At 47.1% G+C, this 27,618-nt stretch overlaps 9 protein-coding genes across 9 annotated transcripts; 5 read left to right on the top strand and 4 right to left on the bottom strand.

Annotated features, from left to right (window-relative positions):
• Nucleotides 1-1,071: 1,071 nt before the first annotated feature.
• Aspvir_010164 (sphingolipid C9-methyltransferase 2) lies at nucleotides 1,072-2,822 on the top strand (the record flags this gene model as incomplete). Its single annotated transcript, XM_043273297.1, has 6 exons — nucleotides 1,072-1,176; nucleotides 1,247-1,301; nucleotides 1,364-1,735; nucleotides 1,827-2,306; nucleotides 2,331-2,578; nucleotides 2,628-2,822. 6 exons carry the CDS (start codon nucleotides 1,072-1,074, stop codon nucleotides 2,820-2,822), a joined length of 1,455 nt encoding a protein of 484 aa, XP_043129232.1.
• An 824-nt stretch (nucleotides 2,823-3,646) lies between these two features.
• On the top strand, nucleotides 3,647-4,741 carry Aspvir_010163 (saccharopine dehydrogenase family protein; the record flags this gene model as incomplete). Its single annotated transcript, XM_043273296.1, has 1 exon — nucleotides 3,647-4,741. One exon carries the CDS (start codon nucleotides 3,647-3,649, stop codon nucleotides 4,739-4,741), a length of 1,095 nt encoding a protein of 364 aa, XP_043129231.1.
• Nucleotides 4,742-5,083: 342 nt separating this feature from the next.
• On the top strand, nucleotides 5,084-5,425 carry Aspvir_010162 (uncharacterized protein; the record flags this gene model as incomplete). The annotated part of the gene is made up of 2 exons (XM_043273295.1): nucleotides 5,084-5,167; nucleotides 5,219-5,425. The coding sequence occupies 2 exons, from the start codon at nucleotides 5,084-5,086 to the stop codon at nucleotides 5,423-5,425; spliced, it is 291 nt and encodes a 96-aa protein (XP_043129230.1).
• Nucleotides 5,426-6,253: 828 nt separating this feature from the next.
• Aspvir_010161 (cytochrome P450) lies at nucleotides 6,254-8,036 on the bottom strand (the record flags this gene model as incomplete). The annotated part of the gene is made up of 5 exons (XM_043273294.1): nucleotides 6,254-6,355; nucleotides 6,401-6,490; nucleotides 6,544-7,239; nucleotides 7,295-7,660; nucleotides 7,707-8,036. 5 exons carry the CDS (start codon nucleotides 8,034-8,036, stop codon nucleotides 6,254-6,256), a joined length of 1,584 nt encoding a protein of 527 aa, XP_043129229.1.
• An 812-nt stretch (nucleotides 8,037-8,848) lies between these two features.
• On the top strand, nucleotides 8,849-10,243 carry Aspvir_010160 (uncharacterized protein; the record flags this gene model as incomplete). Its single annotated transcript, XM_043273293.1, has 2 exons — nucleotides 8,849-9,667; nucleotides 9,725-10,243. 2 exons carry the CDS (start codon nucleotides 8,849-8,851, stop codon nucleotides 10,241-10,243), a joined length of 1,338 nt encoding a protein of 445 aa, XP_043129228.1.
• A 2,275-nt stretch (nucleotides 10,244-12,518) lies between these two features.
• Aspvir_010159 (FAD-dependent oxidoreductase) lies at nucleotides 12,519-14,182 on the bottom strand (the record flags this gene model as incomplete). The annotated part of the gene is made up of 6 exons (XM_043273292.1): nucleotides 12,519-12,663; nucleotides 12,710-12,788; nucleotides 12,844-13,039; nucleotides 13,104-13,164; nucleotides 13,221-13,687; nucleotides 13,763-14,182. 6 exons carry the CDS (start codon nucleotides 14,180-14,182, stop codon nucleotides 12,519-12,521), a joined length of 1,368 nt encoding a protein of 455 aa, XP_043129227.1.
• A 2,552-nt stretch (nucleotides 14,183-16,734) lies between these two features.
• On the top strand, nucleotides 16,735-18,226 carry Aspvir_010158 (uncharacterized protein; the record flags this gene model as incomplete). The annotated part of the gene is made up of 5 exons (XM_043273291.1): nucleotides 16,735-16,962; nucleotides 17,018-17,147; nucleotides 17,197-17,320; nucleotides 17,375-17,829; nucleotides 17,895-18,226. The coding sequence occupies 5 exons, from the start codon at nucleotides 16,735-16,737 to the stop codon at nucleotides 18,224-18,226; spliced, it is 1,269 nt and encodes a 422-aa protein (XP_043129226.1).
• A 1,060-nt stretch (nucleotides 18,227-19,286) lies between these two features.
• Aspvir_010157 (lytic polysaccharide monooxygenase auxiliary activity family 9 protein) lies at nucleotides 19,287-20,392 on the bottom strand (the record flags this gene model as incomplete). The annotated part of the gene is made up of 2 exons (XM_043273290.1): nucleotides 19,287-19,973; nucleotides 20,069-20,392. The coding sequence occupies 2 exons, from the start codon at nucleotides 20,390-20,392 to the stop codon at nucleotides 19,287-19,289; spliced, it is 1,011 nt and encodes a 336-aa protein (XP_043129225.1).
• A 4,766-nt stretch (nucleotides 20,393-25,158) lies between these two features.
• Nucleotides 25,159-26,103, bottom strand: Aspvir_010156 (uncharacterized protein; the record flags this gene model as incomplete). The annotated part of the gene is made up of 1 exon (XM_043273289.1): nucleotides 25,159-26,103. One exon carries the CDS (start codon nucleotides 26,101-26,103, stop codon nucleotides 25,159-25,161), a length of 945 nt encoding a protein of 314 aa, XP_043129224.1.
• Nucleotides 26,104-27,618: the final 1,515 nt, after the last annotated feature.

The following is a 27,618-nucleotide window of genomic DNA, read 5'->3' as shown; positions in this document are numbered from 1 at the left end:
TCAAGAGATTGCAACAAACGAAAACCATATATATCCACACCTCGCAAACTTGAAAACAATCAACAAAGGACGAAGTATATCTCGCAAGGGCCCTTCGAGCTGTGTCACTGTTCGGTAGATGCTTCAGTAGACTTTACCATCAAGTATTATCTGGCCGCCAGTATGGAGGATCTGAGCAGGATTATGGACTGCTTGGATTCAACAGCGAATCCCCTCAAGATGGAGCAAAGACTCACGCAAATCTATTTGAATGCAGCCCAAAACATTATAGATATAGCTTCTTGAGTATCAAAACTCTGGCTACAAGCAGTCTTTGTAATACAACTGCAGTTCAGGATGGACAAGAACGAACTTTGGAATTGATGTCATAACGTAATCTTCATTATGTCGACATCTCCCCCAGCGAATGTGCTATTATCCCGTCATTGTGGAGGTATAAAGCTGGAGGGTATGTACTCTATCCTCGTATCTCGTCTCTACGACTCTCCCTGGCAGAACCATGACCAGATGATTTGGGGATCTCGTATGGATGGAATCCAGGCAGCATAATTGAATATGGACAATTCACCCGAAAGCCTGTGCCGATCATGTTTCAGCCAGCAGTGCTCCAGGATAAGACACTGAGACAAATACGTTCAAAGCTTGCCAGGTGATCAGTTCCCGCGGATCCCGGACATATTAAGGGTGGGCAAATATGACCGGGGATTGAGCAGCCCCTTGGCCGTGAATATTGCATATTGAACATGCTTATTACTCTTCCTGCCTGAACATGGCAGCCTAGAGAGTTTGATTGCTATCAGACAAGGGGCCGTTGAACATGAATGCTCTAGGTATACCTTATTGCGGCATGACAAGTCAGACAAAAGGAAAGCCGTCGATTTGGGATAAAAAGTCTAGCACCAGACCCACAATGACATGAAATATAGGATAGGTTTATTCTGTCGCTAAGCATAGAGTGGAACCTGCCAAACCGGTGAAAAAGGTTGCTTGCTCTCAAAGAAAAGATGCTATAAATACGGATCATTCCTCTCCACAGAGAAATTACTGTTGGTCTTCGCCCAGCCTCTCAATATGACACAAAAGCACCCCGAGTCGCCTCCTTTCCTCGACTTCATTGTAACACCAGAGACATCGCAAACATTTCCGAAGAACCACTGTGGAGTTCGGGTTACAAGAGTAAGTAATTGTTGCAATTCTGGAAGGCCTAATTGCCTTGAATTGCAGGACTAACACACTTCTACTATAGTCTCCCGCCATTAAAAACCCCCTTTACCTGCAGATGGTGCCGGAAGTGATTCATGGTCCAATGTCCTCCTCGTCATCCTTCTGATAGCAGTGCCATGGCTCATTTCCTCTCAAATAGGCGGTGGCCTAGTCTTGGCTCTCTTTGTCGCGATAGTCACTGCAGTCCCGATTCTCATGGGATACTGGAGCATCTTCTCCGCCACATCCCCTCGTCTTAATGAGAAGGTCAAGGTGCCAGGTCGTCCAGTGGAAGATTATCTCCACTTTCATAAGGAGAGTGATCGCCTCAGATATCGTGGTCGAAGAAGGATTGCAATGGAAGTGTTCTATGAAATGTACTTTCGCGGCGACGTGGAGTTCAAACAAGGGGATTGTTTGGACAACCTCGAGTACCGTCATGATTGGGCCTCGTTTAGCTTTTCCTGGGGCGTATTCAGGCACTTTTTGTTTGGTTTTATACCGGAATTGATTGTCCATTCTCGCTCTCAAGGTAACTCTCAACATCAATTTCTATGAGACCATTCCCTGCTCCTCTTCCAGCAGCAGAACTAGTCAAGTATGTGCAGCTAATCCGAAGGTAGATGAGGAACAGGTAGGCGGCAACTATGATCGTGGCGACGACTTCTACGCATGGTTCCTTGGCCCTCGTATGGTGTATACTTCAGGTATCATCAGCGATGTTGACAAGGAGGAGTCACTCGAGAAGCTTCAAGACAACAAGTTAGCTGTTGTATGCGAGAAGATCGGATTGAAACCAGGGAATTCTATGCTGGATATTGGCTGCGGTTGGGGAGCCCTGGCTACTTTCGCGAGCGTCCACTACAATGCCCATGTCACCGGCGTCACTCTGGGTCGCAATCAAACGAAATGGGGCAACACGACCCTTCGAAATGCCGGCATAGCGGAGTCACAAAGCCGAACCCTCCGCATGGACTATCGCGACTGTCCCCGGATACCTGGGGGATACAAGAAAATCACTAGCCTTGGGATGTCGGAGCATGTGGGTGTCCGCCATTTTCGTGGCTTCCTGCGTCAAGTCTATGACATGTTAGATGACGATGGTGTCTTCTAACTGCAATATTCAGGCCTACGAAAGTATTGGCAATATGAAGATTTGATATGGGGGCTCTTTATGAACAAATATGTCTTCCCCGGAGCAGATGCAAGTACTCCCCTGGGTTGGCTTATTGATCAGCTTGAGGCTGCTGGTTTTGAAGTGAAAAATATCGACACCGTTGGTGTCCATTATTCTGATACGCTCTGGCGTTGGTATCGCAACTGGCTGGCCAACCGTGAGAACGTCATGGACAAATATGGTGCCAAGTGGTATCGGGTGAGCATTCACTCTCCTATTTCTGAAAGTGGGCTCTAATATACTCTAGATCTGGGAGTTTTTCCTTTCATGGGCAACCATTGTCTCTTGCCAAGGGGGAGCAGCGTGCTATCAGATCGTTCTCGTCAAGAATCTCAACTCTACCCATCGGGTGGAGGGAGTGTCCACCCAGTTTGGCATTTCCGGTTCAATCAAGTCGGCGTTTCAGAGGAGCGGTGCTGTACTCAGTGCCTATATTCCGTGATCGATGACTCGTTGGACCCAAGGACTCTTCGGAGGGGAATGTTCGGCCCGACCTTTGAGGGGATATCCGCACGAGTAGGCTGGTGCATACTTGCGCGCAGTACCGGGAGGAATATTATATTGGATGCCTTACCTCAAGGAAAGGAGTTTCTCATGTTTCACATTTTGTAAATACTATCTGAATATAGCCTCAGTGGGGTTGTTCCCTGCCGAAGCCTTCTTCTGCTTGCCTTCGTCTCCCCTTTACTCTGCCTGCCACGAGTGCTCCCATCCAAGCAATCCTATTTGCTGGCAAATCACTTTGATAAACCTCCCGACCCTGTGAGTACCGCTCACATCATCGAACTATCATCTCGAACTATCATCTAGGGTTTGACGGGTCCGCGGTTGCCCTCGAAACCCATTGAACCGCTGATTTTAGCGTAAGCTCTCCCATTTCTAGACCCTGTATTATGGTCAAGCAATATAATCCGAGGTGTCTTTTCGGGACCAGCGCGCCCCGGATAGAAGGGCCCCTTACCACATGACCTTGCACGCGGGTCTCTCATCAATAGCCTCGCAGCCGCGGCTTGCCATGGAGCCGTAAGCGGATCCGGTCGGTAGCTTCGAAGCGCATCTCACGCTGCTTGGGAATTTGGCCGCGATGGCTAGAAGGTTGCGCAGAATGGAAGCTGTCTGCTTTCCGGATTCGACCCTACAGAGGGGAATCACGGCGAGTTTGAGGTATATATAACTCCGAGTTCGACTCCTATGAAAAGATGCAATTGACACCGCTTCTCTCAGGATCCTTTCAGACTCCTTTACTACCCGTATTATTGAGCAAAAATGATGAGTTCCCTCAGATCCCCCAAACCAGTGATTTTCATCGGTGCCGCTGGCGAAATGTGCCGGTTGGCTGTCGAGCGTTTCGCCAAGGCAAGTGATAATGCCCTGGTTCTCACCGATATCAATCTGTCCACGCTCGAGACGACCGTCGCCAAACTCAATCTTCCAGCTTCCCGCATCTCTACGAAGCAGTTGGATCTCTTTGACCGGACCGCCCTGCTCGAAGCAATCAAGGACGCCGCACTGGTTGTGCTTGGTGCAGGGCCTTATACGCGCACTTCGGAACCCGTACTTACCGCGTGTCTGGAAGCCAGGGTGCCTTACCTTGATTTTGATGACGATGTGGAGAGCACTCAAGCCGCTCTTGCTCTCCATGAGCGTGCAAAGGCGGAAGGCGTGCCGTGCTACATCGGATGCGGCACGTCCCCAGGCATGTCCAACATAATGGTTCTTGATGTCACTGCAGAGCTCGACACCGTGGACTCAATCGACATTTGCTGGAGTGTCAGCGACGGCAAGGGCAAAACCGGCAAGGTGGTCTTGGAACACTTGATGCATATTGCTGCTGGCCCCTGCCTCACATGGGCGAACGGCAAGCGAACAATGAACGAATCCTGGGTTGAAACGACTTACGCTCCAATGCTGGGCGGGGAAGGGGAAATGCTCCTCCACGAGACTGCTCATCCGGAGCCAGTCACCTTCCCACGCCTCTTTCCCGACGCTCGCCGAATCCGTTGTGTCGGTAGCCTGGATCCTGCCCCGGTTAACGCTATCGCCAGGGGCCTTGGCCGCGCCGTCCACCGCAATGCCTTGGCCACGAGCGACGATATCGATTTTCTGTTTCATCTGGCCAACGACGAGACCTCCCTGGCGGGAATTGGTGAGGCATTTGGTGAAATGGCTGCGCAGTTCCGCGGTGGTGACGTCACAATCAAGGAGCTATTTCAACTGGTCGCTCACGCGAATCGCAAACTCAGCCCCCTGCGGTACGCTCTGTGGGGGATGGTCGGTGAGCCAGGCAGGCTCCATTGCCATACTCATATGGCAAACATTAGCCATTCTGACCCTGACATTCGAACAACTCCGGACAGATAAAGGGCAATATGAAGAACTACATAGGTGCTATTCCGCAATGACAGATTTGATCGATGTTTGGAGGTCGGCCTGGGGCCAAATTAATCGCTCGGCGGCCATGAGTCTGCACCGGTCACGGCCAATGTGCTACGCAGCGTTCATTTCTGTTCTACGGATGTTGACCTCGCCATACTTCTTTTCTGCGAGCTTATCTGCCAACTGTAGTCTCAACTTGCGGAGCAGATATCATTATCGTCGTTGTCATCACCGGCAAGGGGGCGGCTATGGTACGCTCTCAAGGAAAAAAGTTCCTGCCACAGGGACCAACGCCGTACGAGCGCAATGCAAATATCTCATCTGGCCATGGCAATTCAAGATGTGTCGAGTCCAGGCTTCCAAGGCAAGAGTGGCCTAAAGGCGAACATTGAAGACATCAGCGCGCACCCGGTGAGTACAGACAGCCTCTCCTCCATATTCAGGACTAACCAGACCGTGCAGTATCCTACTCTGGTGGTGCAGGCACATAAACTTGCGGCCAAAGCGCTAGCAGATGAGATCCAATGCTCGATCTCCCAAATGGACGCCAAACGCATTCCAGAGCTAACAGTTGGCCTTGAGAGCTGTATGCAGGGGTTGCAGCGGCTTCAAGGAGCTCTTGTGATGTTTCCGGAAATGAGCAGTGACATAGACCGGCTGTTCCAGTAGTGTTATGTATATGTCTTGGGATTCATACGCAAGATTTTGGCATTCGAACATCCAGTGCTGAATCATAGGAGCTAAAAATTTATAGATATGGGAGAGACTTCTCCGACCAAGGTGATCAGGACAAGTTTGCAATTCTACATTCTACTAAGGAAGTTCCGGAGACCCTTGAAGGTGAAACTTGAATAATCCTCAAGCCTATTCGAATGAAAGCCGATCATCCATCCATGCCTTTACCTAAATCAGCGCAAATACACTTCGGACGTGTATAGGAGGTCTATCACAATGTGGCTGTTAGAGCACTTGGCCTGGTACATGACTCATCAATAGATAAACTTCTGTAAGAATAAACTTTAGAGCAAGTTTCTAGGATAGGCTAAATTTATTTCTGAGTAAGAATTCCTAATGGTACTGTTTATGTAGCTCTAAGGCAATGATGTTCAGTTTCGACATTTGGGTTCCGCCGGCATTGAAGGACCGGATATGTCTCCCTTGGTCCCGTGGTGGTGTATAGGCCCTTTTCTGCTACGTCAAAATTGCCTGCGAGCTTCCCTGGTTCAATATGTATAAGACTCCTTTTTGATCAATGAATACGGTTGCAAGGAATGTTGGTGCAATCTGAAGTTGCCAAGCATATATCCATTTCTCAATGTTGTGCGACAACGACAAATATATGTGAGTATGGATTTCAATTTTAGCTCACATAATTCATGCTCAAGTTCATAGGAAACTATGATATTCGAGATTCTTTCGCAGCCTTGAGTTGGATTAGTTGCACGGATTAGTGAATCCAGGATTGATAACGTACTAACGAGCCCTGTGTTTGCATTCCTACTGGTTGAACTTGTGTTTCCTGACCGTCGCCTGCACGCTCTCCGGATATACGACCCAATAGTATGAGTTGGACTTCGCTCGAGGCTCGACAAGATCAACCTAAAACGTAAGTATATATTATTGATTTTATGGTCCGGTACTCACATCATAGTTCATGAACAGGGCAGTAACAAACTTCTTGATTTCAAACATGGCGACGTTCTGGCCCAGGCAACCTCGTGTCCCGGCCCCAAACTGGCGCAATCAGACATTGAACGTACCAAGGACCTGGACTGCATCTGACTTACACTAAGCAAGCTGGCTTCAAGTTTTCTAATACTTGCCGGTTCGCCTTCCAGCCAGCGACGGGGACGCCACAGGTCCGCATCATCCCCCCATGTCGGCCGATAGCGATTAGTAATATAGGGACTCATGCCTACAACGGTACCCCCAGGGTAAAAGTGACCACAGATTGTCGCTCCTTCTGCAGGAACCACTCGTTCGAGAGGCATAGCGAATGGAGGATCAAGCCGGAGTGACTCTTTAATACAAGCGTCTAGGAAGGGGAGGTTCTGCAGCTCATGCCATTGAGGAATAGGAAGACTGAGCCCCGTGGTAGTGCCTTGCTTATCCCGCAGCTCGGCTCGTACTGTTTCCAGTGCGTCAGGGTGTTCCACGAGGAAACAGACCACAGATCGAAGCATGGAGGCCGTGGAGTCGGCCCCTCCCAGGATATTGGCAAAGGTCCACGTTGACACAAATCGAAGCGGTACATTTTCCTTTTTCTCCTGGGCTTGTAGATAGTACCCGAGGAAGTCACCGTCGGCACAGGGTCCGTCGGCGTTTGCATTGGAGAGCGTGTTATGACTGTTCCGACGCTCGTTCCGACGCTCTGAGATACGCGCCAGAACGTAGTCCAGAAGAGGGGCAATGGATTCGCGTTTGATGAGATTTGCTAGTCGGTTCTTATGCAAGAGCCAATCGACCCATGGTATCTGCGTCATCTGCTAATAGTTGAGTCTTACCCCATGTGAACGTCCTCCGTGGTGTATAACTTACCGGTCCGATACTCAGGTTTGCCCTCTTGACGTCGTCCATGATACCGTATAAGTCTCTCCCATGCTGCACGTACCCATATGGGCGGGAGAATGTCATCAAGCCCATGGTATCGTAGGATAAGAATTTAAGCCAGCTTGTCAGGTCAAAATGTGCTCCCGTGGGCAGAAACTGGCGATCAAGCTGGTCAAAGAACATTCGTGTAGCACTATCCATTCTTTTCTCGAACGAGGATACAGTATACGAGAGCGAATAATACACGGAGATATGTTGCTTCATTTGTCGATTCGTCGCGTCGTCCTCTGCGGTGAAGACGGAGAGGAGTAGGCCGTCAGTGGTCCATGGTCGGAAGGCGCGGTACATGTTGCTCTGCTTTGGTCAGATGATCTTCGCATTCATAAATAGGGAGAGAGACAGCTTGATGGAGATGGGGATTGCATGCCTTGGGAAATCCGCCCCGCAGGTTGAAGATTGTCTGGATGGCCTCCGGGTCACAAATGCATACTAGGTTGGGACCGAATCGCACGGCGGGACCATATCGTTGGTGAGCAAGAGCTTGGTACAGGTGGATGAAGCCACGGCGCGCTAGGATGAAGCGATGGAAGTTGGTGAATTTTGCGACGAAGGGACCGGGGATGTGCTGCAGCTGCGAGTATGTACTGTAGAAGTGATAGACCAGTACAGTGGAGATTCCAACAACCAGGACAGCCAGTACCTGTTGCGTGTCCAGAGACTCCCACAGCATTTTCAGTGATAATAATGGTAAATATGGTAGGTGGTGAAATGTAGAAGATCACTGCTCGTCCACCCTACTCTATTTGTAGCCCGAGGCACATCGCTCGACTGAAAGACAAGAAGTGACAGGGTTGGAAGGCAACAATGTACGGCCTAGGACGAACTTACGATGTCCAGTGGTTCAGTGAAAGTACGACCCGCGCAAGCCGCAGGATATTCCCCAGTTCTGTCACACAGAGATCTATTGATGTGACAGTCCCCAACTGCATGCCTCAGCGTATGTGTTACACAACCTTGGAACAGAGTCAAAGGTCAGCACGACTGACTGGTGGAGATCGAAGCCAGAACAGGTCATTATAATAAAGAAGACGAACCTGCAATACATCTAATCAAGATAAGAGATTTGTATGCAATATTATGTAGTCCAGGTTCAAACTTGCAGTACCAGGATCGAACCGCGTCGAGATCTAGTAGACTTTGTCCGTGAAGATCGAAGAGACACGGGTTGATTGGATCGGCTAACAGCACTACAACTGTGGGCAGCGACGACCAAACTTAAACCGACTGAGGTACAGAAATCTGTAAGGAGGTGGCAGGTTATTGAATAGATCGATCAAGTACTCTATGCTCTTGTTGGCTTGCAGGCCGCCCTTTCTTCATAGGACTTCATAGCGAAATAGCGGTGAGTTGGAATCGCGCGTGACAGCATTAATCGCCACTGAGACCGAAGACGCAAACCGGTCCAATTTCTTAAATAAATAAAAGATCATAGGTGCTGCGTCCCCGCATGTAAGCCCATCTTTTCATCGGCTCTCCGCTGTGATGCTGTCAGGCCGCATGAAGCAAAGTCTGTCCTGGCTCTCTGACCATGCCTCCGCTGAACCAAACCATCCAAAGGGCGTACTGGAAATGGACATGGCGGAAAATTGGCTTGTCCGACCCGAAGTACTTCCTATAATCAAAGACGCCGTGTCATTGAACCTGAAACAGCAGGACCTCTCATATTCCCAAGAGCTAGGTGGACCTCCAGGGCTTTTGCATGTGTCTGCATCATTTTTCAATCGCTTCTTCTCTCCTCGAGTTGCTGTTTTACCCGAGCACATCGTTACGAGCACAGGGTGCGCATCAATTCTTGAGACCCTTATCTTTTCGATTTGCGATACTGGAGATGGTCTACTGCTAGAGACACCCATGTGGGATGGGTTTGCGGTCACGTCAACGCTGAGAAACAACGTCCAGATACTTCCCGTGAAATATTCGAGACAACCGACAAATGCAGCGGATCTTATACAGCACTATAGCGAAGCGATGAAAAATGCAACGTGTCCAATTCGGGGCCTCATCGTTTGCAATCCCCACAACCCTCTTGGTCAGATTTATCCTACCATATGGTTAGAGGCACTGCTTCGATTCTGCGAAACTCATAAAATTCACTTCATCTCGGACGAAATATACGCCCTTTCCAATTTTGGGGCGATTAGATGCAGTCAAGATGTCAGCAACCCCGACGTTGTGATTGGGCTAGAAGCGAAGTTCACATCGGTATTGGCAATAGACCTGCAGCGACTTGAGGTCGATCCCGCTCGTGTCCACATAGCTTACAGTGTCAGCAAGGATCTTGGTAGTAGCGGGGTTCGACTGGTTTGTCATAATTCTCAATGCATATATTGGTGCAAACTAACTCTGATACATTCTCAGGGATATCTCGTTACACAGTCGAATCCTGGGCTTCGCCATGCACTAGCGGTCCTTAACAGATTCAAGGTGTCTAATATAGCATCGACAGTTGTTGCTTCTCTCTTCTCGAATCTTCAGACGCTTGAAAACGTACTGGATTGTAGCAAATCTCGCCTGCGCATAGCGGCGGAGATGGTGCAAAATTTCCTGTCATTCCATCAGATTGCGTTCTATTCCCCAGTTGCTGGATGCTTCATGTGGGCGCGGGTCGGGGGCAAGCTAGCGACAGAGGAAACAGACGCAGAGCTACTTGAAAAATTTGCAGCGGCAGGTGTGGCCGTTGCTGCTGGCTCCAAGTTCAACAGCAGAGAACCGGGCTGGTTTAGACTCACGTTTGCCCTACCCCGGAAAAATCTGATCGAAGGACTACGTCGAATCGAAATTGCAATGGAGGCGAAACGACATTGGATACCGGACAAAACCTATTGCGAAGCCACGGGCATTTGGGATAAGTCTGAGCCAGGTTGCCCATTGTGTTGATCCCGCTCCGCCAGGTCTCTACTTAACTTCGTGTAGACATGGCCTCTTGGGGTTACCACCCGGGAATTAGATCAGATAAAGTTGTAATACATCAGGGGTCAAAAGTCTGTGCACACTCCGCGTATCTGTGACTAGACTGGCTGTGGGGTGGATATGGGTTGATCCACAGCATGTCTGATCCAACCCATGTGGATTTTGGGTAAACCACTAGGTATCTCACCCACCCCCTATATCCATGGGGTTCAACTGTGGATACCCATGGATATCCATACTATCTAGTCAGGTGACCTCTAGTATTTAGATTACCCCCTATTTTTTTAGTATTCTAGCCACACCACTAGGATATCTATATATTTAATAAGTAATATAAGAATAGATTAGTATAAATATTATATATTACCTATTATATAAGCTAAAATAGGCTTATATAGGGGAGTAGGGGTCCCCCCTAAGCTTAGGTTAAAAGATGGTGCGGAGATATATATATCTTACCATCACTATCCTAACTACTATCCTCTAAAATCTAAAAACCACTATAACTCTAGCCTTTCTTAGTAGACCTAATATTTATTTTTTATATATATAGATATGACTATTCTCTATCTATATATATAAAAATATCCCCCTATCTAGGCCTAGATCTAGTTAGATAAGCTTATCAGCTCTTAGTAGCCCTAGGTCATGTGCACCTAATGGTTTAACCCATATCCATGTGGATAAGGCAGGTTCAACCCATATCCACATGGGGTGGGTTAGGGCCAACCCTTATCCAACCCAAAGCGTGGATTGGGTGGGGTGGGTGTGGATTGGTGGGGTGGGTAAGCCAGTCTATCTGTGACACATCAAAAAATCAACATTCTTTTTAATCACTATCTATTCCATCAAAATGAGGTCTTTTAGCACTAAAATTAGTGGAAATAGAAGGCCTAAAGCTGAACTATCTTCTGAATCATGCGCGGCTATTTTATATAGCCTAGAGAACCAGAGATCACCTATATAACTAGTAAAGGAATTTAGTGTTAGTCATAGTACTATTTATAAGATAAAAAAGTAATTCTAATAGTACTACACCCTAAAATCAAGGCCTTATGCTGGTAGACCCTATAAGCTTAGTACCTCTACTAAGTATTATATCTACTAGATGGTCAGACAGAGGCCCTTTATGAGCTGGAATGCCCTGGTTGCTAGCACACCTAGGGGGGTGTCAAGGTTAACTATTTAATATATTTTAAAGAGATATAACCTTAGGAAGTAGAAGAGCAAGAAGAGAATCCCTTTAAAGCTAGATATAGTTAAGAAATGCTATAAATTTATATATATATAGCTTGATTTCCCTCACTGGGAAGAAGTGCTCTTTTCTAATAAATATTCTATCTAAAGTTAAATAATTCTACCTAATTCATCTTTTAATTCTTAAATAAGGCATACTAGCGCGATCTAGTTAACCTAATAAATTATAGGAAGGATATTTCACAAATAATATAGGGTGTAATCTAGATTAGAGGCTATATAAAGCTAGTAATTATAGAATATAATAAATTAGCTCCTTAAGGTAGATATTCTACTAATTCTTATCTAAAATACCTTAAAGATGGCCTCCTTCTAATCTATAAGCCTAGTATAATATTCTAGTAAGATAATGTCAAAATCCATACATCTTACCAGGCGCAGGAGTGGTTTAAATCTTATAGAATCTAGGTCATAGAATAGCCTCTGTATTTACCTGATTTAAATCTAATTAAACACCTCTGGAACCTCCTAAAGAAGAAGCTTTTATAGCTCTATCCTGACCTCTTCTTAGGAGGCAGATCCAAGGTAGATTAGACCTGGTTTTATAATGCTATTATAGAGGCATGGGATGCTATCCCTTAGGAGAAGATTAATAGTCTAATTTACTTAATACTATATTAATTGCGCGCAGTTTACCAGGCAAGGGGATGGTACACTAAATATTAATATCTACTATTCCCCTATTTATTCTTATGTACTGAAATAATATGGTGGTTGAGAAATAGGGGATTGAAAATGGCTGATTTTTTTGATAATTTGGTGTGTAGCCAGACTTATGACCTTTTAGTTTAGTGTCTATTCTCGTACTATGTAAATGAAAGCATACTTTCAGATGGAGACCAGCCCGATCAGTACTAGGCCGTCCGTCTCAACCATGTAGGGGGATCTAAATACACGTGCGAGGGCGGAGTAGTTGAGGAAAAGACTACCTAAAATGGCAGGGCCATGTATTACCATGCTGAGTCTAGCTCGTATCGGGCATACTCTAGTCGTAAGACCAATCTTCAGCTCCAACGGTATACCCGTTTGATAGCTTTAGCCCCATTGGCAGACCGCGGATGTACTTGTGAGTGTATATTTGCCTGGTGCGTCTGGAGACTACCTCGTCGATGTGCATGTGCATATTATAACTGATACTAATCAGACTAGAGCGCTTCGAAAGGATTATTGACTCACGCATTCATCTCTTCAATTGTCAATTTCCCCTGCTCACTCTTCACCACGTAAACTGGATTGTGAATGTTACTGGAGAATCCTATATAGATGTTAATGTACATGCATCGGGTGTTTCTAAAGTGCTTTTAACTTACCGATGCGCTCGTTGATATTCTGTGAGGCTCTCGCTGCTGCTGCCTGAACCTTGGTTGCTCTCGGGAGACGAACTGACTCATAGGTAGATAGTGACTCAAACACATCTCCCGTGAAGTATTTCTTGCTAAAAAGAATGCCCAGGGCAGCTGCGTCTTCAATTGCCATACAGGCCGCTTGGCTTTGGTGAGGCATCATCTGAATGTCTGTCAGTTTCAATGTTTGATCCCGCTAACCCGGATGATTCAAGACTGTGACATACTGGGTGAGCTGCATCACCTAGCAAGCAGACCATGTTTCTTGCAATATATGGATACGGTTCACTGCGAACAATCAGGCTCGTTGATTAAAGGCCAACTATGGGTTAGGCTAAACTCACTGCATCCATAGACGCCATGGCTGGATTTCTTTGCCAAGGGCCAAATGTCCGCGGACTTGCGTATCGAGTTGAGGGTACGGCGCCAGCAGCTCTTCCACCGGCCGGTCAGCTTCCCCCCAATGATGATTCACGTAGTCTCCTTTCTCCCGCGGAAAGAAGCAATAGTACGATAGCAACTTGCCCCCTCGGCATGGGGAGAGAACGATCTTGTCCCAGACCTCCCCATGGCCGCCCCAAAACTGCAGGGCGTTATCTTTAGAGAAGTCGGCAAGACCGGCGGCGATCGCGTCTTCAGTGACGACGTTTGCATGTAGGCAGCTAGACTCGGCGGGTCGCTTCTCAGGCCGGATATCGAGAATACCACGAACGGCGGATCCGATGCCATCCGCGCCGATAATGAGATCATGGTTGGCCATCTCTCCGTTCTCAAACTCAATCAAACCGGTATTGATATCGATATCCTTGCACTGATAAGAAATATTAGATCGGTTGCGGAAGGGCCTGGGGCAAGTAGGTGTGCTTATAGTGCCTCTACACCTTACCTTGTGATTCATGAAGAGTTTCGCGGGCACCCCTTTGCCCTCCCCCAATGCTGAATCCTTCAACATTGTGTGCATGCACTGCCGCTGGAACATGTAGTACACATATCCCCATCGTTCCTCGTAGTCACCCAGTTCATACTCAGTCAGGATCTTGCCCGTCGTCCAATCGCGGCTGATGAGTTTTTGTAGGATGACCCCATCGCCTTTAGCCACGTCTACGCCCCATTCGTGTAGCCACCGCGTACCGTTCGCTGCACAGGAAATAGAAGCACCCGCTTGACCAAGGAAATCGGCACGTTCGTAAATAGACACCTTGTGGCCGGCACGGCGCAGGGCGGTCGCCGCGGACATTCCTCCTATCCCGCCGCCAACAACGGCGATGTCTAGCTGCCTCCAGACACGAGATGAATATGCCCCCATGAAGACGCAGTTGGTTGAAAAGCAAGTTGTGTAGTTTTCCCTTGGCTGGGAGGCGTTCTCTCAGGGTATGGCGTTGTTGTAATATTGCTAGGTGCAAATGCCTGGTCAGGATCTTTCCATGATCGAATGTCTTCGCTTGTCCGGCCCACGCAATAAGTACTTGATTGAAGGACCAATGTGAATGAGCAGCAAGGGGCTCGGGTGACACGGCTTAGCATGCAAATGTTTAATTATGGGATGTGAATGTTTTCCTGTCTATCGGTTGGCTGCCCTGTCGTAGTTATTCTTCTGCAGTGTATGTCCTGCATGGGATCTTAGATATACAAGATGGTCAACCTTGGATGTGCCGTCAAAGTGTAGCTGCACCAAAATCACAAAGGATAATATGTTAACGAGGTGCTGGAAATTTTCAAAATTTCGACTATTACTTGGATGCTTTTTCAATCAATATCATTGGCTCCTCGGTGCTGTGCCCCAAATAGTCCTGACCATTCTGGGGGCATGACAACCAGTCTTCCTGCAGCATAGACTGCATTAGCTTAGAATCTTCTAAGGTTATACAACATTGTCCTCGTGTTCTGGTCATTAGTGGAGAAGCGGAGGGCAGGCTGCTGTTATAAGAGCCGAGGAAGGAGGATTAACCTGATAGGAGGAGCTCCGATACAGGGCGAAGTGAGTTATTGACTTGGCAGTTGGATTATATCTCGCTATCTTAAGTCTCTAGAAAGACATCTCAATATTCCGTGTTGACACTGTGTGAATCATGTAGCGGTGCCGCCGTCTCTCATCTAGCTCGCTGATGAGCTTACTCGGGTCTACCCGTGGATCTGCTAGGTGGCAAAACGTAACGTTTATACGTGACATAGGACAACAGACAGAACTGCTAACGATCACTACCTCTGCAAAAACTCGTAGTGACCCATATTTTTCTTTTGAAGTAGTCATATACTGTTCGCAGGCATATGGATGTATCGCCCCTTTCACTCGCAATGGGCTTCTTAACATCGTGGAGCCAGTGATTGATGCGCCTAAGTTCAAACGGTATGTGCTTTGCGAAGTATCCAACAATAGCTCTAAGGAAACCGATCAAATACGCCGTTGGTAAACATGTCCAGCAAATGAAGACTGACTCCACTGACAAATGAAAGAGGGTGTTCAAAGAGGTATTTTCTCTTCGCCTAAAGTTGTCAAAAACAATGTCTCGTGGTAGGGGCTGGGTGGAGGTAGACTGGAATATCAAGCTTTACCACCGAGCGCCAGAAAGCATCATATTCTGATTGATCATAAAAGTGATAAGTTTCTCCATTAGGCCCAGACTGTGGAAAGCCATTGAACATTGCGCCCTAAAAACTCAATACATCGACAGATTGGCGTAGCTCCTGGCCAGCTTAGACAAGGTCGTGCATAGCCAATGCAGCAAAAGCCCCAAGCTGAGCTGGGTAGCCCTTATCTGCTCATGAATCCGATTGTGGGTCTCAGTTACGCAGCTTTCAGCTTTCATGGGGTTTCTGGTGCCGGAATTCCAGGTGATGTTAATAAGACAATGGTATATCCAATTCTGTGAGCATTGGATAGGCGTAAGCGCTCATCATTTAAGTTGTAAATCAGCCGCAAAGAATGCTCACAATCAACTGTGTTAATGTAGCTGGCCGCTAGTGACTTGGATTTGGCCTCCTTTAGAGTAATCTTAACCAAATATCATAACTTCCACGCATAAGCGTATTCCAAAACAGAACAGTTATAGAACTAACTTTCCTAATTATGGGTGTGATAACTCTCACTTGCCTTCACACACTCAAAGGAGCAGCTTCGGCGATTTAGATGCAGCCATGACATTCTGAAGTTCTTCACCGACTTTTGCAGTGGCATTATGATGTTTTCAACCGACCTTTGCAATGAGCCTAGACTTTATGACCTCTTATCAATTCGTAAAAACCCATCAACCTATAACTAGTGACATTCGGTTACAGCTTACTGTTCCACCGGCTATTATATATCTTAGTCACCCAGTCAGATGTTCTTTACCCGATGATAGCGTGCAAGGCTATTACTAACAGATGATGATACATTGGATAACTAACTAACCAACATTTTCGCTTCAACCCAAAGCTTGCGACGCAAGTCTAATCTCCTTCTTCGTGTAACCACATATTTGTGTAACCACATGACCTAATGTCGACTCTTGACGTGGCCGGGAACAGAGCAACTAACCCCTCTTTTGTGACCTATCCAAAATTTAGTCGAATAATCAGTACAAGGCTTTCCTCCACAGGGTGACCATATGCATGAGCAAATATCCATAAATCGCTTTAAGTTGAGCGGAAATGTCGGCGGGGATGTAAATCGGATGCCAACATTCCAAATAGACGTCCTCAAGTGCTTCAAGTGACAATAAGTGTCTCGATTTTAGCCCCTAACATATATGTTCGATCTTGTTACGTACATCTGAGCCTCTCTGCAACATAATTGCCTAGATCTGCAGCAGTACACCAGGTCTGTATACCACACTGTTTCGTAGTTTGATCGCACCTGAGTGCTTATTTATGAGCAGTATGCCAGCCCAGAGAACAGAGCAAGGCCAATCCCCTATCGATCTATCTATCGCTACCGAGCCGAATGACATCGAAGCGGCTCCCACGCTACTACAGGAGATTACACAATCTTTTGATATCTTTACTACTAGCAATGTAGGCCGAGAAGACTTACTTGCCAAATGCCGCACCTTGGTTCAAGCCCTGGAGACTCCTCGAGAGACCATGATTTATCATTGTTGGGCACTGGTAAGTACCACATAGTCAGTGCTTGGCAGATCTAACTGGATTAACTACCAGATAGACTGGTGCAATGGCCGGCCTCAATTTCGGTGTGGACTCAGGTTTGTGGACACTCATGGCGCAAAACGGCGACAAGCCACAAAAAGTCGGGGAGTTGGCAGCGAAGCTTGGGATTGATCATGTACTTCTGAGTATGTTTCATGGTGGCTCATCTGGCCAGTCTAACTAACACCCTATGAGGTCGTCTGATGCGACACCTTAATGCCATGGGGTATCTCATCGAGATTGGTGTGGACGAGTACAGGTTGACGAATTACACGAGGGCGATGAGCATTCCGGTGATTGGCAATGGCTACCTCGCCATGTAAGCACAATCTCTCAGCCCGAATGCTTTCCCTGTAGCTGCTCACATCCACAGGCTCTCCTGCACAAGTGCAGGTCCCATGAGGTTTCACGAGTTCTCCCGAAAGCGAGGCTGGGTGAATCCCGCGGATGCCAAAGACACGGCAATGATGTACGCCTACGGAACCAGCATGGATACTTTTGCGTGGCAGCAATCTCTGGGTTATGGTACACACTTTAATGACCACATGAGCGGCTATGCCCTTGGTTCTTTGCCTTGGATGGCCCCTAGTTTCTATCCAGTGAAAGAAAAACTGATCGACGGTGCTAATCCTGATCCAGAAGCTCCGTTTCTCGTCGATATTGGCGGCAACGTGGGCCATGACTTGGAGCTATTTCACAGACTTTACCCCAGGGTCCCAGGAAAGTTGATCCTTCAAGATTTACCCGTGGTCATAGGCCAAATTCGGAACCTAGACCCGGCTATTCTCCGTATGGAGTACGACTTCCATACGAAACAGCCCGTCAATGGTAAGGCCCCTACGGCACCACAACCTCTTTTTCTGGAAGGCGAAAATACATACTCACACAATTAGGCGCCCGAGCATATTATATGCATAATTGTTTGCATGACTGGCCAGACGATGTATGCGAAAGCATCCTTGCGCAAGTCAAAGCTGCCATGAAGCCCGGATACAGCAGGCTATTGATTCATGAGCACGTGATACCGGAGACAGGTGCCTACTGGGAAGCCACAGCACTCGACATGGTCATGCTGACACTCCTGTCTGCTCATGAACGCACCCGCGCAGCTTGGTATAACCTCATTGAAACGGGGGCAGGCCTTAAGATCAATAAGATTTGGAGCGGTGGAAAGGGTTCCCAGAGTCTGATTGAATGTGAACTGCCAATTAATGGAGCAAATTAAGCTTGTCTGACCTCTCTCTGGCCGTTCCGGTTCTGACGAGTTGGCGGCTTTCTATCAAGTGGGAATATTAGAGTCTGGTTTAATGAAGGTGGAAAAAAGAAGTGGGTCGAGTACATATCGGAGCCAGTTCTGAATTAAAACCGTCAAGATTGACTGCTCTTTCCTTCCTGATTCTCGATGGGATATCCTTGGGCAGGACCCAGCCTCGCCTGCTTTGCTCCTCTATCTGCACGTCAGGATCAGCCAACCAAAAGATTGCTCCCTCACCAGTGTAAATGTTGACGTGTTATTCCAATCACACAACCCAGATTGTCAGAGCAATACGTCTAGCACGCTGCTGGGTCCCATCATTACGGTATACTTTGGACCCCAACATATCGATGGGCAAGTCATCGACACCCCCCAGGATGGTGGGCAAAGATTCATCCCGTTCTCTCGGACAGTCAAAATTCAAAAGGCCGATGGACCATAACAAATTGAATCTGTCCTCCGACCATGAGCCTGGATGGACACTAAGGGGATGCTCATGGCCATTAGCTGGGGATACAAGTGGGCTTCCTCGGCGCGTCGAGTGGTTAGTGGAGGACGCGGTTGCATGCAGGGAGCTACACTGGGCATATGTCCTTTTTGCTTCTGTACTTAAGGCCACATATTGAACAGGGTCAATCCTCAGGGCCTACTACCTCTAGAACAGCGGCGTGATGCTTTTTGTATAGTCCTGGCGATGTGCTCCATTGCGCCTGGTGATGATAGTGCCCTTTGCCACAGGCCAAATAACCACCCAAGCCAGTCATGTTCCATTTGCTCGTAATCAACCTTATTCCCAGTGAAAGATAACTGATACTGATTGATTTTCAGACCCCTTTAATAGCTCAGTTAACTCGATCACTACCACCACCATGGCCTACACTAATCAGACATCGGAGAAATCTTGTTGATGGAAATCAAATTTCATTCATATTTCGCTGCCTTATTACAGAAAATGAAAGATGACGTTCACCAAAGGTTTTATATATTTTCCAACGAATTATTTCAGAAGAGCCTCTCGCACACATTGTCCTCAGACAGAGAGATCTCGAGCATGCTTCCTGCCCCTGAAAGTCCAGTCAGAGGATCTTCTCTTCCAGGATTGGGAGCCCCAATAAGCTTGACCACTCTGTTCAGCGTCACTCGCTACAGGTGTAGGTGTGATTTGAGAAGAGCTCTTGTAGGGAACATATCCACAACCCTGAGGCGCTGTAGGGGGGTACGTCCAGGCTGGGGAGGAAGACAACGCGGTGGAAGACGCTGCGGTGGGGAGGACGGCAATAGTCGTAGGTGCTGTATCCCCGCCCTTGTAGAGGGCTGGGCCTGGGATCACATAAGTGGCAAGATTGTGGAAGATATCAACTAGGATGCCGGGATCGGTTGGTGTGTAGAACTGGGTGGCAGGAATGCCTTTGGGTGTAGCGGTGCCACCCCCTGTCACCTTCAAGTTGATGCATTGCGGGTAAGCTTGCGCACCATTGTCTTCCACTGCGTTGTGCAGTGCGATGATCTCATGACGAAGAACATAATTGCCTGCTGCAATGTCGGAAGGGATGTTGACCGTCCAGGTATTGTTGGCAGCCATGAGCTCATCGCTGGCCCATCTTCCGGGGGACTTGCTGTTGTCGAGAAGACCAGCCTCTTCAATTTTGAAAAACTCAAGTTCGGTCTTGTTCACAGAAGCGCAGCTCCCATTGCAGTTCGCAAGGTAGCTGATGACCTACTCTGTGTTAGCGTTCTGATTGAATTCGAACAACTTCTGTTGCAACGTGATCATGGACCCATTATGTCCACCCCCCGCTCCAGAAAACTGACCGGACCACGGTGATCTTCAAACCATCTGCTCCAGTGCACCGTCACCTTGCCACCAGCAGCCACCTCGCCAGCGAGAGCACCAGGCTTGGCATCCTGGTGGCAGATAATATTCGACTGGTTGTAATCAAAGGTTTGAACATAGGCGTCCTGAGTATCCGCAGTTGACCACGCAATGAGATCAGGGACGTTTTGTTCATGAGGGTATTGATCAACCAGGAATCCACCATAGGACTTGCCATCAATGTCGATACGATCGATGTGTCCATGAGCCGCGGCCAGACCAGCCGTGCCTAGGATGAGCCATGCAACTTTAGAGAGAGACATTGTTAAGTAAAGAGTGAACTTCAGTCAATTAAGTAAAGCAAACGATATGATATGAAGAATGAGAGAATGAGAGAATGTGTAGTAGAGGATGAGGAAGAGAAAAGAAGATTTTGGGGGAGAAAGAAAGGGACTTTATATGTGCCCAAACACAATGGGTTCTTTGCAGGTAGGCAGCACAATCGAAGCATTAACTTTGCATGTTAACCTGCGATTCCCCACACGATGATTGCCCTCGCTTCTGAATGCATACGAAACATGGGCTGAAGGTCCATGCCATTGAGATTTCTTACCTTGATTCTGCGCTTTTGGCACGTCAGACACCCGGTCTTCGTTCTTTGCTTAACTTCCTTCTCCTGCCTTCCACCAGACATCATCTTGTTTGGGCTCCCGGCAGCTGGTAGTGCATCTGCACGTTCAAATTCATGCCCATTTGGAGACATTTATGGGATATCCAGTGATGATTAGGTTGGTACTCCAGATTCTAACATTGTACATAACATTATATCTCGGTACATTCAGAACATGCAGTAGCCATGGCACGTTGGCAATGTTTTCAGCTGGGCCCCAGTTAGGAACCTCGCTAACCATGTTGCATTGGCTATGGTTTCAGGTCGGGACTAAGCTCGGCAAGCGGTTTACTTTGTAGAATGAATTCAAGGATCCAATGATCCATTGTTTCATGTTTGGATCATATCTCGTATTTCAAAGAAATGCCGATGGGTACTGATTCCTCATAGAAGCTTACAATGGGACATTGTGTGTGCATTGCCCATGCTGAAGGCAAGAGGAGTAATTTTTGATGATCAAGCCTAGCCTAGGTCACGGCTCACTACATGATCAATACTCAATGCAAACAATCATAAAATCCTTTTTCTTCTGGTTTAAGCATACTATTCTGAATGCATATACTCTAATGGTTTTAGTTTCCCGCTGATATGCGTAATATATTAAGTCTTCAATATAATGACTTCATTCATCTGGACCCTGATGATCAGGAGAAAGAACCAGAGTCCGGGGTTTCATATTGATTAACTCGGCTACAATCTCCTACGTGATCTCAGACTCACTTTTCTAGTTGGGTACATACTATTGTCACCATGATTATAAGTTTATAACCCCAGCCGTGCGCTAAAGACTAGCTCTACCTTAAGTCTACTTTGTTCCACTCTGAAATTCCGACTGCTGCAGATATATTATGTACACTGAGCTAGAACAAACTGTGACTTTCTGTACGTATGATGTATCGATAAGAAAAAATAGAATACAGCACATAGTATTTACATAATATTACTAAAGAATACTACCTTAGTATATGATATTTTTAACAGGTGAGCTGCGCACACCACTAACACGCGCACCTCTGCGGCGGCTTAGCTTACTTTGAAGGTTGTCATGGAGCCGCACCAAGACTCTATGAATCTGGATATCCGGGCCTGTAATCTTCGACTAAACATCTTAAGGAGCCGATCTGTTGGAATGGGGCGGGTTATGCATACTGGTTCTGGTTGACCTATCTTGCACGGGGGAATTCCGAGCACTCCCAAGTCGGAAGACAAGATTGGGGAGCCGCCATTTTCTGATAGAAATATACTAGATAGCCCTTGAAAGGGAGTATAATAAGTTTTTCCACGGCTCAATCGCGTTTAAACATTACTTGGGCATGTGGCGAGGGCGGTACAGATATAATCATGTCCAGGGCTCTGCACAGCCACGACGAGAAATGCACGAGTGCCTGGTGTCCGGTGATGAGCTCAGGAGCCGTGTTCGCCTTGCAGATTCAACACAGGTGGCTTGCAAATGGAGGCTGCAATGCGAATTCTGGGGGCCAGGCTTTGAACTGACCTATAGCCCTTCGTAATACTGAGGAAAAGTTTAGGTATATATATCAGGGTCAGCTCTCCTGCAATCCATATCAAAGAACCATAACCTTTACTGCCCTGCAAATATCCACCTTGAGCAGTTTGAGTCTTACATAACTATGTCCTCTGAAAGGTATATATCTAGTCAACTATACTCAGCCTACTGTTTGACGTACCTTAGGACAAGATTTCGCGTTGGGGATAAAGTCTATCTGCTGACCTCTGATGGATCTCGTGATGGCCCTTTCCTCGTGGCATCGGTAGTCTCTGCGCAGGAGTGTATACTCGCGGATGAATATCAGTACACTAAGTCTACCTATGTCTCATAAGCTTTGGTGTCCGCATCGTGTGACTGATCACCACAGGTTCGTGATGTGCAATAGGCCAAACACTCTGCTTTCCGCAACAGTTGCAAGGCTGTAAGAATCTGGGAACCGCAACAACTACCTTGCTTTATTGTTCACACGGACAATTCGATGTTTTCCCTGAAACTAAGGCCCGAAGTCCTCAGCATGCTAGTAAAGTTTCCATGCTCTGTTTCAACAACACCGACTGCTCTGAATCCGAACTTCGAGTATAACCGAATACCAGCAAGTGAGGATGAAACAAAGGCGTCTATTGCATTTCCATCGACATAATCACAAAAAATCTTCATGAGCATAGACCCAACACCTTGACGTTGATAATTCGGATCCACGGCCATGAAAGTGATTCCTAACGGATACAGGTGAGCAAGGCCCGAGAAACTCCAAGTTGACTGATGGCTTACGGCATATTCCATTGCCTTGGTAATTCCGAAGAACTCTTTGCCTCTCTTCTCTGAGCCGTTTTGAGATACCAAGCCACGAAGCCACATCCAAAGTGGGTGGGTTAAAGCTGTGTCGGTTTTTCAGCTTTTTCCCTTGCCTCCTTCTAGATTTAACTACTGGGCCACTGTGAATGCAATCCCCACTATTCGCTCCCTTTTCAAAAGCCCCTGGACAGAAAGTCCAGCCTATCAGCCCGACAGGCGATCCATCTTCTCCACACGCCTTGTACAGAGCTTCGTCCTCTTGATAAACTGTCTCAAGAAGCCCATCAATCGTCCATCTGATTTCGTCTTCTCTCTGCTCCCACTGTCGCTCCTTTGGGTTCGGGAACATCAAGCGATAGAGTAGGTTGTCTTGATGAGCAGGAAATTCGACTTTTCGCACGAGCAAATCCACGTCCTCGGCTTCGACGGGCGATATCGAGTATGCCATTTGTTGGTTGACAAACAAAAATACGATTAAACGCACGATCCGTCAAGTCATTCTGGTCCCGTAAAACGGCCGGGATGCAAAGGAAGAAAGTAAGATGTTTCAGGTATCCTGAACCAACTCTGCATAAGTCGCCTCCAGGAGGGAAGTTGTAAGGTATTTATCCCATTCAGTTGACACAGTGGCACGGAAATAGTTCCTGCGGTTAGTAAGCCGGCTGGCTTGACTTTTGGCTTGCTTAGACGAATCAAATCACTACGTCGCCAAAGTCCCCCTTTCATTCTCCTCCACATTAGACTAGCATCTTGAGTAATATGTAGAGTGATGCTACATTGAACAGGATACTTGAGAATTGAGATCATCGACGAGATTGCCTTTACCAGTAATAATCTAAGGAATATTCGTGGAATGGCGGGTTGTGCACTTTACAGATCTGCTCATCTGAATCTACTATATTAAGGATGTTGAAGGAAAATCGTTAACTTACATATGCAAGTAGAAATACATATGGGGTAGGTTATCAGTGAATTAACTTATGAGTTAAGATACTCTGTAGATCATTAAACGCCTCCAAACCTACTAGCACCTAAATCAGTGAACCCAAATTCTAATATGGCTGTATGTAAAATTCTTACATGGTAAATATTCTGAAAATTATTCAAGACTAGGCAGACATGGATAAGGTGCACATATAGTATCATGGCTAGGGGAAAATTAAAGCTAAGCTACAGCCCTAAGCTTGTTAGCTTGCTAAGCCTCCTCTTATTTCGGTGCTAATAAAAATGGATGTGACTCCTCCCCCGCTGGCATTAGCAGGATAAGATAACCACAGAACTCCATAACTACATAAGTAGAATGTGCTAATAACAGGATAACAAGCAAAAGATTCAGCAATGCCACACCGATCACTCAACATGCTGCTTCTAATGACTATTTCAGATGAAAAAGGCGTGAAATTTCAATCAACTCCAATTTCAGGCCCCACCCCTATACAGTCCGATGAGAGCAATCGGAGCAAACCCACTTCTTTTGATCCCCAACATTCCAACTGGGTCGGAGTCCTCATCCATGACTAATACCATAATCAAGTCGTAATAGAATCACAAATAGGAATAGATGACCTGTCCAATAGAAGCGCGCATAAAAGAACACAGGCTATGCACACTAAGTCATGCAAAGGCTGCTTTACCTGCAAGGGCTGCAAGAGTTGAGGTATATGATTCTACTGGCTCTAGGGACAATGCTAGCACCTTATACAGTGTAATGAAATCAAACCTACATGCGGTGCTTGTGCCTTGAGGTAAAAGCACTATGACTGGCCTGTTAAAATAGGCTCTCACTACACACCTGATCAGTCATAGCCTGACTTGGGTAGACCTGGCCATGCGATCTCTAGTTGAGCTTAATGTTAATCCAAGCACAGCTCTACAGCGGCGGCACATTTAGTCTCAAGGTTGCTACAACTATTACACTTTGATTTCCATGCATTAGGTAGCACCGACCCTGAAACTCAACCCTAGCATTATCATACACCAATTTGGGGCAGCCAACGGACCGACAGAATCTCAGCTTTCGATGCAAAGACTCGATTACGAAGCGTTTCTTGACCCTCTCTGGGAACTGTCTTTTGAAGATAAATTGATTCTGATAAAGAGTGGGTCGACAGAGCTCAGCTAGTTAGTTTTACTTCAACTACTTGACCACTATACGAAACGCCATCAACGGTTCCACCGCGCGTGGTAACATATAACTCTCCCTTCTGGCCGATTTGAACAGAAGTAGGCCCGATGATATCTTTCGTCCCTCCTCCACCTGCAACAACACTCTGTCCGCCATCTAGCTGAATCCTTGCGATAGAATTGTTGGGCTGCGCAACATACGCGACGCCCTCTGTATCCAAGGCAAAGTCATCCCAGTCGTCTTTAGTAGCGCCCATGTTCAGAGTATCGATAAGCTCCACATCACCGAATTCCAGCCCATCCGCACTGATTGGGATTCGTGAGAATGTCCCTCGTGCTGTGTTGGTAAAGTACACGTAGCCTCGAGCAACCTTTAACCCATTGATTCCGATTGGAATGCTTGCATTTGTGGGTGCAGCCAGAGCATCGTCCTTGAAGGCTATTTTAGAGATACCCGTTCTTGTATCGACACGGAATATGCATCCAAGGCGTGAATCTGCGATGAGAACGATATAGGGTTGTGTGGGCAACGAAGCCATGCCGTTGAGCATCACAGCATTGGGGATTCGAGCGGCCGTCCGGACGATAGGCTTGACAGTATCCTGAGTAAAGTCGACAGTATAGAGAGTCTCGTTGGTGTAGCTGTAGCTGCCTCTGATTCCCCCAACAATGGCAAACTTGTCATTGTCAATGGCTGTTATTCCACAGAGAGCGGTGGCCCCAGGGAGAGCGGCGACTAGGTGAGCCTGGTGAGTGCGACCGGAAGGGTCGAGGGTGTAGAGGCGGCCTTGGTCGAAGGTAGTGAGAAGGAGGTGGCCATTCGGGCGAAGAGCGCTGTTTTCGATATCGACGTAGCTCGAGAAATTGAATAGCTGAACTGTGGATTGCGCGAGAGTAGAGCTGGCTAGTAATGCCAGAGTCAGGTAAGGGCTCATGGTCCGGAATTAACGTTGAATGAGATGGATTGAAGATAATGGATATGTATGATCTTTATTTTAAACCCGAAATATCTCGTACGACCTCTTCGCGAGACACTCCGTGATATAAAAGGATTAGTCGTCGGAGATAATAGAGGATCAACAAAAAGCCAAGACGAGGAATCGCTTCTGATGTATAAACAGGGAAATCAGGGCCGAGTTCACCGAAATTATTTCTGTCGATCGCCGTTTCATATTTAGAGCGACGATTTGAACATGTACTCTTGTGACTTCCAAACATGCGTCTTATGCAATTTAACAGCACCGTCATGTCCCATCTATGATGAGGGTTAAACATGTATGGTGATCAGTCAATCCTGTAGCCAATGCGCCACTACTAAATGTGTTCAGACCTCCACTTCCAGCAGCAGCTCCAGCAACTCATCAGACGCAGGCGGTAGCGATGTGGCTATTGCGGGAGGTGTTGTTGTGGGGTCGCTTTCATTGCTATTATGACATTTCTGATCTGATGGTTCTTTGTTCGCAAGAAGCGGAGTGAACATGATCAACAATATGGAGATGCTGCGGAAAAGAGAAGCGCATTCGGAGATGCTACCCCACTGATTCCTGAAGGATTCAACGTGGGAATGGCTGTTAAGCGGCAATGTGGACGCCAACTCTTGCGGCGCCAACAGCAATGTCCGCCTTATTCATGTCAACAGCAAGATTGATGACGATACTGTGGTGTTTTCAAATAGTCCATTCTGACGATGGTGCTTTTCGTCGCCTTGCACTGGCTCGTTTCCCAGGCTATCATTCTCGTCCAGACAACCGTGATACCAGTCCGGGCCGGCAAGCTTGCGCGTCCCCGAAAAGGTTAACTCACGGATTGGCTTTCAGGGATTGGAATCTTTCCGGTTGTTGTGATGTTGATGGTGTTGATTCTGGGGCTCTTAGTTCACTCAGCTGTGAGGAAGTATCAGGACGTCCCTTTTGGGTTTCTGAGATTGGGGACCTGTAGTGCCCGGATCAGTGCTGTATATCATGCGCCAACTGGAGATAGTGATGCGCATCTGTTCCCTGTGAGAACAGGGGTTGTAAGGAAACAGCAAGAGAGAACAACCTGCACCCAGGAATGTTGTTAACCATTTAGATTACAAACCAGGTAGTTAAATTGATTGTATTTCGGTATATGTTGGCATTCGATGTTTCGCTATCCGCAGTCTATTCAAATAGTCAGGGTTTGGCATGATTGACCCGCGATGGTGTGTGTGTATCAGTCAGCAATACCTCCTCCAGTAATAGTAATCAGTGAAGGTTAATGGACATAGTTATATCATTCCATCGGGCCCTTTATCCAGTGGCTGTAACTTTAATTAGGGTTCTGCAATCTTCCCGAAACCCTAAACCCTAACACCATTGCGACCTGCCGCAAGGGAAAGATAATCAACCGTCAAGGACAGCAGCACGCACTAAAAGAAGATGGCAAACGACTAATGTGGAGGATGAAGCAGACTAGTCTACCACCAGCGT

The sequence above is a fragment of the Aspergillus viridinutans genome, assembly GCF_018404265.1.
Source record: "Aspergillus viridinutans IFM 47045 DNA, scaffold_9, whole genome shotgun sequence".
Taxonomy (NCBI): Eukaryota; Fungi; Ascomycota; class Eurotiomycetes; order Eurotiales; family Aspergillaceae; genus Aspergillus; species Aspergillus viridinutans.
This window is presented reverse-complemented; position numbering and strand designations above follow the sequence as displayed.